Here is a 10,008-nt window from a genome sequence, read left to right on the forward strand (position 1 = left end):
GACTTTATATCTGATCTAAAGGACATAAAAACACGTTCATTAATCATAACAGATTCACGACGGGGTAGTAGCAGCCTAATTCTTGCAGAACTTACATTACTACAGGAACGCACAGGTCTCTTTTCTTGCTGCCTTTTATTTCTCTGACTCTCCAGGTGGTCCCGTGTTCATGTGTCGTTTGTGCAACCTCTTCTCTCCGAGTCGCTCACAGCTGCAGGCTCATTGCTCTCAGCTGCACCCCCAGCACGACCCTCCAGATGACATAATCATTGCACTGCAGCCCCTTGTAGCAAATCCTGTGCAGAAGCTGGCAGGTAAGGGTACCTTGACATTCCCAGCATCACTGGCATAAAACAGTTATCAGGAAGTATTGTCTCAGTCAGCATCACTCCATTCCTCAGGAAAAAAATGCATTTTATTGTTGGATTAGAGTTTGTATTGTGCTCAAGCACCATCCACTTATACAAGGTTTTCATAAGACTTGGAAAACCAAATTAATTGCAAATTAACATAAATAAGAAAGATGTAACACCGCAGCAACAGTTGATTTAAAACTTCTTTTATATGCTCCTATTTATTAATTTGTTTTTGTTTATTTTTACTGGTTCACAGAGGGCTCAGTGAAACGAAAACGTGGACGACCAAAAGGCTCTACAAAGAAGAAGGATATAAATTTGACAGAAGACACAACCACTATCACCCACTCTTCAGAGGATAATTTTAAAGGAGAACAAATAAAGCATAAGGAAGCAGGCAGACAGTGCAGCTCAGTTCACGGTAGTACTGTCTTTTTTACAGTATGCAGCTGATAAAGATTTCTGTTTCAAAAGGGTAAAATATTTACCCCACAGTCTGTTTTTATTTGAACTTCTTTCAAACTTTCTGCACATATTGCTGCTAATAGTTTTATCTCTTTTTCTGGTTAATTCTCAGTAAAATGTTGTCCTGACTCCAATATGTGTTAACTCAGTTTTAATTTTTTTTTTTACCATTAACACTGTATTCTATTGAAACATGTGTTATTATTGCATTCTCCCTTTGGCTTAGATAAAAATTTAGATCAAGATCAAGATGGGATTTTAGCGCTGGACTGCAGAAACTGCCATCGCTCCTTTTGCAACAGACGACAAATCCTGAAACACATCTGCCTCAGAGAAGAAGATGAGGATGAGGACGACAGGGAAAATAGTAAGGAGAAAAAAGGCCAGACATGAGGAAGTACCAGCAATATGCAAATCAATATTTTCTATTCTACCTTCTATTATATTTTCTATTCCATTCATTCATCTATCCATCTATCAATCCATCCATCCATCCATCCATCCATCCATTGAACATTAAAAAACAGTTAATTTGAGGTCAGCTCAAGGAGTGTATTGGAATAAAGTATGTACATTATGTTAATAAAACACACTGTAATATATAATGTTTTATGGGGAAAAAATTTATATATATATCTATATATATATCTATCTATCTATCTATATATATATATATATATATATATATATATATATATATATATAGATATAGATATAGATATATATATATAGATATAGATATATATAGATATAGATATATATATGCTGTTATTGACCTTTTAGGATATTCTGTTTAACAGATAAAAATATTTTCAGGAAACAAAGATATAAAAGAAAGTGATGGTTCAGAAAATTTGGAATCAGAACAAAGCGCAGCAGGACTGGGACACACAAAAGAAAAAAGTAAGTTTAAAATCTGGATGTGATTTCTTTAAAAAGAATATTTACCAAAGGAAACTATTGTCTGCTCTTAATATAATTTTTTTCTCCCTTTCTAGCTATGAGCAGCTTTAGATCCTCAAGAATAAACCAAAATCGTGCCTCAAATGAAGGAGGCCTAACAGCAGGACCCAAGAAACCTGTCATCAGCGTAGTACTGAAAGAAGATGAAACACTTCCTGGTCAGTACGGAAGGGGATTTTTGTAATAACTTTTTAAACAGTTTTCCTAAAAGCTTGTATTTGAGAAATAAAATGTGTTATTTTAAACTCAGCAGGTGTTTCTAAAATGATTCCCATACAAGAAAGGTCAGCAGAGACATCTGCAGTGCAGCTTCAGGTAAGCAAAGGAGCATTAAAGGAAGTTTTCGCCAGTTTAAAACATGTTTTTCTCATTTGTCTATCATTTGAAGGATGAAATGTTACAGGTCCTGTTTGTACTTCTTTATTTTTTCCACAACTATAAAAATGCAATATTTTATGGTTTTTTTCTATTTAATGTTTTTGGATCTTTAGCAAGCTGCCACTGGAATCACTCCTTATGAAAATGACCCCACAAAACACCAGGAGCAAAGGTAGAAAACATTCATCTTTCTTTTTCATTGAATGTAACTCATAATTATAGTTCCTAATGGTAAGGTGCTGTAAATGGGGGAAAAAGTCCAAGATGTATGATAGAAAATAAACACAGAAACAAACTTAAATTCTAATTTTCCCACTAAAACAATGTTTTCAGTCTCTAGTTGTAAAAGTGCCACCTGTTGATGTGGCTTTCTGTCAAGCTGATCACCTTATTTTCTGCTTCAAGCTCCAACCTGACCTCCACAACAACACCGGTCACCAGCAAAGGCTTCCAGGAATATTCTATCAAACAAGACTCCAATAAGTATATATATATACACACATTTTTATCTAAGATGGTTAAGCTTAAATAATTGTTTTAAATTTACAAGCTTGTGAGGAGTTTGTGTGTAAAACTATGTATTTTACAGGATGGGGCCAGTTGAAGAATTAATCCACTAGATGTTACACATTTTATCAGTAGCAGGAACAATGAGTTTGGTTGAGAAATAAGAGTGATATTTCCACTTCCTGTCTTCCAGTTTACTTCAGGGTCAGTTGAAGATCTTTGCCTGTGAGTTCTGTAATAAGATCTTTAAGTTCAGACATTCACTGGTTGCACATCTCAGGACACACACCCAGGAAAAACCGTTTCAGTGTCCACACTGTGACTACGCATCAGCCATCAAAGGTAAATACTGCCTCCGTGGGGGAATAAAGAAGAAACACCTTTCTAGTCCTTGTGCTTTGAGACAGTGTAATAAAAAGAGTGAGTGGTGTTTCTTATTTGCATAATTTTTCCTTTAAAGCTAACCTGAATGTTCACCTGAGGAAGCACACAGGGGAGAAATTCAGCTGTCAGCACTGCCCTTTCAACTGCCTCAGCCCAGGACATCTCAAGGTTTTGTTATTAATTCATCAGATACTAAAATCTGCAAGATACTACATCCGCTCACCTTAACATGCTTGTATTGTTTTTGTAGTATATGTTATCACTCATTTTCAATCTGCAGTAAATCAGTCTTTTCATTTTGTAGATTAGATTTCTCATTTATAGTTTTTGAACTTTTCTTCCTTTCCCTGCTTGTGCTTCATTGTCATCATATTACAACTGCTTTATTCAGTTTCATAATGTAATTTGGATAAATGCTGAGCGTGAAGCTGGACCCTCTCTTTGGCACTGACTGAAACTCTTTATGATCATGCAGGTTCACATAGAGCGAGTCCACCTGAAGATGAAGCAACACTGCAGCTTCTGTGTGAAAAAGTACTCTGATGTGAAGAATTTGCTGAAGCACATCGAGAAGCAGCATAACCTGAAAGACCCTGAAGTTTACCAGAACTACCAACAGCTGAGGTTTGATCCACAGCAGAGGTTTTCTAGCTGTGAGGTTTTCCTTTTGAGGGGAGATGTGATGAAACTGTTCAGATGCCTTTTGGTATTCTGAAAGCATAGTGTATAGTAGTATAGGCTGTTAGTTCAGCTGGTTTAACTTGTTATTGCATGGAGATAAATGCTGCATTTATGAGTCTTATGTTAGTGTCTGAATCTGAAATCCACTGCAAACTCTGACTCTGTGGCGGTTTAGTACATTTGCAAGGATGGTGGTGATGGGGCCTAATTTGAGGAGAGTTCCATAGTGTCATTAATATTAACCTAATAATTTAACTCTAACACATCTGCCTTTCTTTTCTATTTCCCCATAAAATTCAGCTTAAAGACTCGTCAAGGCCTCAGACAGCTCCTGTACTGTTGTCCCACTTGTAACCGACGCTTCAAGAACCAGCTGGAGCGGGAACGCCATATGTTGATCCACGGGCCTCAGCGCCCCTTTGCCTGCCTGCTCTGTGACCATGCTGCAACCAAAATGGCTGCTCTGGCTGCCCATGTCAGGAAGCACCTCTTCATCTACATTTGCTGTACATGTGATGAGAAGTTGGTGAGCTCACAGAGACTGAAGAGTCACCTGGAAGAAACTCACCCTGAGCTAAACCAAGAGCAGGCCTTCATCGACTCCATCAACATCAGTTACTATCTGACTCCGCCTGAGGGAGGGGGGAGAAACGAGGAGGTGGAGGATGCAGAAAGAGGAGAAATGGAAGAGCACAGCGTGGTCCGGGAGGGTGAAGATGACAGAATGGAGGATGGAAGAAATAATACTGGAGGAGAGGAGCAAAAAAATGGGGATGAAAAGCAGCCGAGTGAAGAAAGGGCACAAGAGAAGGAGGAAGAAGAAGAAGTTAAATCTCAGGGGGGGAAAGTAGAAGAGGTGCAGGTCATAGAAAAGGAGGGTGGGAAAGAAACAGATTTAAGAGGAGGAGGAAGAGCAGGAACTGGGGTGAATTTAGACTATACAACAGCATGCACCTCTGAAGTTAAAGGACTTGAAGAGAACACACACACCTCTTTATCGCCAAAGAGCTGTCATGACTCGCTCCTGAAAGACAGATCTGAAGAAAACACAAACATGTCATCTGTTAACATGTTAGCAGCAAAAACCACACACACATCTTCATCATCAGGAAACACACACACAGACATGCGTTTGTCATCAGATGCTCCAGTAGATGGCAGGCAAACGCCATCTTCAGAGAAGGTAAATTTACAGCTAAAAATGCTTTTCTTTGGTTCTGCTAATGATTTACAACTCTGGTATTGCTGTTATTATATAGACAAGTGTTTAGGTTGACACCAGCAGACAGTTCTACAAACTGAACTTATTTCTGGAATTATTCTCACCTGCAGTCGTCTGCTTTGTGCAGTTTGGTCTTGATGATTGTCATCATTTGGCAGGTATCTGAGGTTTTCCATCAGAGTGCGTTCAAGCAGGTATTTGCATCTCTTCAGAAGACTCAATTCGATATGGAGACTTTCTACAGCCTCCGAAAAATTTATGGAGACCTGGAATGTCAATACTGTGGTGAGATGATGCCCTTTGTAGAAGTTTTTTTTTTTTTTTTCCTGACATTAATTTTCAGTTTTATTATCATCTGTTTTCAATCCCATATTTCTCCCTCTCAGGTAAACTGTTTTGGTACAAGGTCCATTTTAATGTCCATGTACGCACACACACCAAGGAGCACTTGCATTACTGTTCGAAGTGTAGCTATTCATCTATCACCAAAAGCTCTTTAAAGCGACATCAGATCCAGAAACACAGCGGCTTGCTGCTGCCTTGTTCCAGTCCTGGCTGCAAATACACCACACCTGACAAGTACAAACTTCAAATCCATGTGAGGATGCAACATGAAAAGGTAACCAGCCTCATGACATTTGCAGTAGGACAAGTATTTAGCAGATACTTGGTGCCCTTGCACTATGATAGTCCAATATGTAAGCTAAAATAGTATTTAAGTCTTTCATTTAGCCATTTTCTCTTGGTAATAAAAATCTTAAAGATTTGTTCTTGTTTATGTTTACAGGGAAGCAATGTCACCTGTCCAGTCTGCCATCAGAGTTACCCAGAGCACAGACTAAACCACCACATTAAATCCTCCCACCCTGGTAAAGGAGACATACGTATAAACAAAGGACATTTCAGTAGTGTCTGCTCTCTGCAAGTAATTTCATACCAGCATTGTCAAAATTCGGGAACATTTTCTATTTTTCTGGGTGTTTGTTTTTTTTGCAGACAAATTGCCTGTGAGAGGTAGAGGACTGATGATGCAACGTGCTGCGAAGTGCCCTTACTGTGACTCCTACTTCCTAAAGAACAGCAGTGACTTTCAGCAGCACATCTGGGCACATGAAGGTGTGATATCACTTTGCAGAAAACTTAGACAAATACAGACACGGCATGAGCCCATCGTTCTGCACAGAGCTCGACGTTATTATGTATTCCAACAAGTGTTGGAGCACACTGTTATTGTCCAAGTATGATACTGTTCTTCATTTATTCTCCCATGAAATGACTGAGAGCATAAACACCAGCACATTAGATTTGTTCATTACTTTCACCCATATGTTCTCCTCCCAGTCATTGCTTCACACCGTTGATTGATGCGTTTTTCATCTTGAAATTACGACTGTCCTGACACAGAGACACTTGCAAGCCACAGACAGAAATTCTGCACAGGTGTTGAAGATTGTTACGGATGTAGTTTGTAACTTCTCTGTCATTGTCCCACTGCTGCTTTATTGGGCTATTTTCCCCTCAGCAGCAGCATACCATCCCACTGATGACTGTGCTCTTAAATCAGTCGACCGTCGAAGAGTTTGCCAGCAAGCATCACTAAATGATCATCAAAACAAAACACAATATCAACTTTTTTTTATTCTTAAAGGTCCTCAAGCACATCCACTTATTTACCACACAATACTGGAAGAGAATGGCTAAATAGTTCCTTTTTGTTATCATTGTTGTTTCTGCACAGTAGATATTTACTTGTCTTTGCTACGCGGCTGGTTATCTGTTTGAGTATTTTTTTTGCTGTGTGTGTCAGGTTTGAAGCCATACCGCTGCGGTATGTGTGACTACGCAGGCCGCAGTCGGAGCAATTTGAAGACTCACATGAACCGACACAATGTAGAGAGGCATCACCTGTGTGATCTGTGTGGTAAAAAGTTCAAATCTAAGCTCACGTTGAAAAGCCACAGGCTGAGCCACACAGATGAAGGTAAATAAAGTGAATTATTTGTTACCATGAGTCTAGTGATATAAAAGGAGAAATATGACAAGAAATTTGAACATAAAAGTCAGTGATTCTTTGTCCAGGGAAGCGGTTTCAGTGTTCAGAGTGCGACTTCTCCTCCATCTTTAAACCTTACTTGCTCAGACACATGGAGCAGCACGCTAAATTTAAGGTCAGAATACTCACTTTCATTTCAGTGTATACCATTTAGCAGTACTGCTTCTATATAATGAAAATCATTCAAGTTAAATTAGTTTTTGTGTACACTGATTTTTTTTTTTTTATAACATATTTTGGTGTCACAGACTTGTTGCAAATTTCAACCCCATCAGTAGGTAATTTGTTTGAAATTATGTTGGATTGACACAGCTGTAACTCCTTTTCTGTTATTTTGGCTAAAATTTAGAAGCAGTAGTTTAGAGTGCTAACCTATCATTATGTTTCTTGTCTTACTTCCATTTAATTTAATTTTAATTCTCTTGGTGTGTGCTTGTGTTTGCAGCCATTTCGTTGTTCTCACTGTCACTACTCCTGTAACATTGCTGGTGCTCTGAAGCGACACTACAACATGAAGCACCCAGATCAGACGTATGAGAATACCGGACCTGGACTGCCTAACTCTGACACTCTGAGACAGCAAGGTCCTAATCTGCTCTCACCCTGCCATATCCACCCACCTAACATGTCCTCTAAAGTAACACTAAACTGCATCAATACACAATTTCCCAACCAGATAAGAGAGAGAAATAAATAAATCAGATCAGAAAAGCCTGTAACTTTACTTTCTGGCACAAAGTAGACTAGAAAGATTAAAAACTGTGGAGTTTGTACCTAAAATGTGTGATGAGGATAATTTAACCTAATGTAGCTTTCATGTACATGTGTTTAGGTGGTATAAAATGTCCTGAGTGTGAGTTTGTATATGGAACAAAGTGGGAGCTAAATCGTCACTTGAAGAGCAAACACAGCGTGAGAGTGGTAGAAGGCACGTTGGAGGTAAATATTACAAAAATACACTAAAAACAAGCTGCCAGCTTGGCCGTGACAGTACTTAGATTAAGTCTGTTCGATGCATTGATACACAGGTAGCTGAGGAAATCGAAGCACCATATATATCCGTAGAAGATGAAGAGCACCTGACAGAAGCACCACTGGCAGTTCTGGAGGACAACGGTAACGGCAGTAATAAGTGCAAATGATACTGTAACTAACTGACTTCCACTACTCTGCATCCTCACTTAGATATCTGGAGGATTATTGCTTACGGCTGTGTCTGTTTACAGCTCTGCTAAGTGTACACTACAGTATATAACATGTAAATTATATTTCTGTGTCCTTTCTGTTCAGTCGATATCCAGCAGATAACTGAATTCAGCTCAGAGACTCAGGACGCTGTCACCTCCATGGTTGCCATGGCTCCAGGCACTGTGACTGTAGTACAGCAGGTATATTAAAACAGATAAACCTCTCTGTAACTGATGAGTGCTTTGGGAAATGCTGATGTTGAGCTGTGGCTGAAGTTGCAGGTGGCTGGAGAGCAAGAAGTCAGTGACTGCAGTGACCAGCTGATGGTGGTAAACTCAGAAGGGGGTCTGGAAGGTGACCAGGTCATGGTGGTGGAAGATGCACATGGCTTGGAGGCTCTGACCGTCCTGACTCAAGGAGAAAACATGCACCACTATATTGTTTATGTGCAGGAACAAACTGTTGAAATCAATTAGTAATATAAGTATTTCCATATCATGTGACAATTATCAATAAAATTAAAACTAAGTGAATTTTTTTTTTTCGTGATCAAGATTTTTCTTCATCAGATAAATTAATGAATTACATGTAATTATATAAACATGAAGAGCAATGTATGCGAGTCTGTGGAATATTTTGTTATGAGGATGTTTAGATAAAGTCCCAATGCTACACAGTTTAATTAACTGAAATTTCTTTATTTTTTTCTTATAAGGTAAGCATGTTTTTATGGCACCCAAACATTTATCTCTATTAAAAATAGCCAATATTGGAAATGGTATTCAAACTTGGACAGGAAGCGGGCAGCTAAACCAAAGGAGCAGTATGTAGTGCATATTAATTCACAGTATGTTTTAATTTATTGTAGCCTTGTTAAAGAAGAGTGATCCTCATATAATGAACAAGTAACTATTTTGACTTAAGACTGGGAAAAATGTATAATTAGATTCGGGCAATAGAGGAATTATTTGAGTTTGATTACAATCTTAAGATATTTAAACAAATTTCTAAAATAATGTTTACAGATGTATAATGCAAAAGCTTAAGGCAGTAATCTGATATCTCTTCCCAAGTGGTACTTTTTCTGTCAGTAGATTTATTTGGAAATAAAAAAAAAAATATAGAAAAATGTTCAAAATTGGTGAGGTGAAATGAAAAGAACAAACTTTTTTTTGTTAAAGAAAAATGTTGAATGCAATGTTTTTATTTAAGATGTTAGTGAAAGTTTTATATTGGACTATTGACTGAGAATATAATGTAATTTCAGTTCGATAACAGAGCTAATTTAATCATAATTGGGGGTAATATTTTGAATTATGCTTAGTGACTGAAAGTAACTTTTTAAAGCTAAGACGAGCCTGTTACAGAAGCCACTGAAGTAGTGGTTTTGGTTCCGTCCGCCAGGTGGCGGTAGTGTAAGTTTTGTTCTTTAAAACAGAAGAAGAATAACTGGTGGGAAATTTGACGTTCCGGTGATGGCTGCTGTCGCTATAAGCAAACATTAATTATTTAGTTATAAATGCCAAACGAGCTCACACAAGATGGATCGTTACGTGTTGGTTGTATCGATTTGCCAAACTACCGATCACTCGGTGAACAATTGCAAATGTAAGCTTTAAGAAATCGTACTTTTGTTGTCCGCACTGCTGAACCGAGTTCAGCAAGTTACCTCAATACTTTCAAAGTTAGGCTAACGCCAATGAATGATTATTTCACATCGCCAGTTCTTTAAAAATATTATTGAAGCCTTAAAAGACGGTACTTTGAACAATATGATAGATGCACGTGTTGAATTGTTATTTGTTAGGTCG

General features: G+C 38.2%; 1 protein-coding gene across 2 annotated transcripts in view; it reads left to right on the top strand.

Annotated features, from left to right (window-relative positions):
* zfat (zinc finger and AT hook domain containing) overlaps nucleotides 1-8,695 on the top strand; it is an 8,994-nt gene extending 299 nt beyond the window's left edge. Inside the window, exons 3-25 of one of the 2 annotated variants that reach the window (XM_079240791.1) lie at nucleotides 156-314; nucleotides 613-777; nucleotides 1,048-1,188; nucleotides 1,638-1,724; nucleotides 1,820-1,942; nucleotides 2,035-2,099; nucleotides 2,276-2,334; nucleotides 2,568-2,645; nucleotides 2,863-3,011; nucleotides 3,130-3,221; nucleotides 3,529-3,677; nucleotides 4,035-4,917; nucleotides 5,115-5,241; nucleotides 5,343-5,575; nucleotides 5,744-5,825; nucleotides 5,953-6,072; nucleotides 6,764-6,937; nucleotides 7,036-7,124; nucleotides 7,455-7,593; nucleotides 7,842-7,948; nucleotides 8,038-8,125; nucleotides 8,300-8,397; nucleotides 8,473-8,695. In XM_079240791.1, coding sequence (XP_079096917.1) covers nucleotides 156-314; nucleotides 613-777; nucleotides 1,048-1,188; nucleotides 1,638-1,724; nucleotides 1,820-1,942; nucleotides 2,035-2,099; nucleotides 2,276-2,334; nucleotides 2,568-2,645; nucleotides 2,863-3,011; nucleotides 3,130-3,221; nucleotides 3,529-3,677; nucleotides 4,035-4,917; nucleotides 5,115-5,241; nucleotides 5,343-5,575; nucleotides 5,744-5,825; nucleotides 5,953-6,072; nucleotides 6,764-6,937; nucleotides 7,036-7,124; nucleotides 7,455-7,593; nucleotides 7,842-7,948; nucleotides 8,038-8,125; nucleotides 8,300-8,397; nucleotides 8,473-8,673 — 3,608 coding nt within the window. In that variant the 3' untranslated portion in view covers nucleotides 8,674-8,695. The remainder of the gene's footprint in view (nucleotides 1-155; nucleotides 315-612; nucleotides 778-1,047; nucleotides 1,189-1,637; nucleotides 1,725-1,819; nucleotides 1,943-2,034; nucleotides 2,100-2,275; nucleotides 2,335-2,567; nucleotides 2,646-2,862; nucleotides 3,012-3,129; nucleotides 3,222-3,528; nucleotides 3,678-4,034; nucleotides 4,918-5,114; nucleotides 5,242-5,342; nucleotides 5,576-5,743; nucleotides 5,826-5,952; nucleotides 6,073-6,763; nucleotides 6,938-7,035; nucleotides 7,125-7,454; nucleotides 7,594-7,841; nucleotides 7,949-8,037; nucleotides 8,126-8,299; nucleotides 8,398-8,472) is intronic. The other variant, XM_079240792.1, reaches the window with a different exon arrangement.
* The last annotated feature ends 1,313 nt before the right edge of the window (nucleotides 8,696-10,008 follow it).

Source organism: Telmatherina bonti, assembly GCF_933228915.1.
Source record: "Telmatherina bonti genome assembly, chromosome: 5".
In the NCBI taxonomy this organism is placed as follows: Eukaryota; Metazoa; Chordata; class Actinopteri; order Atheriniformes; family Telmatherinidae; genus Telmatherina; species Telmatherina bonti.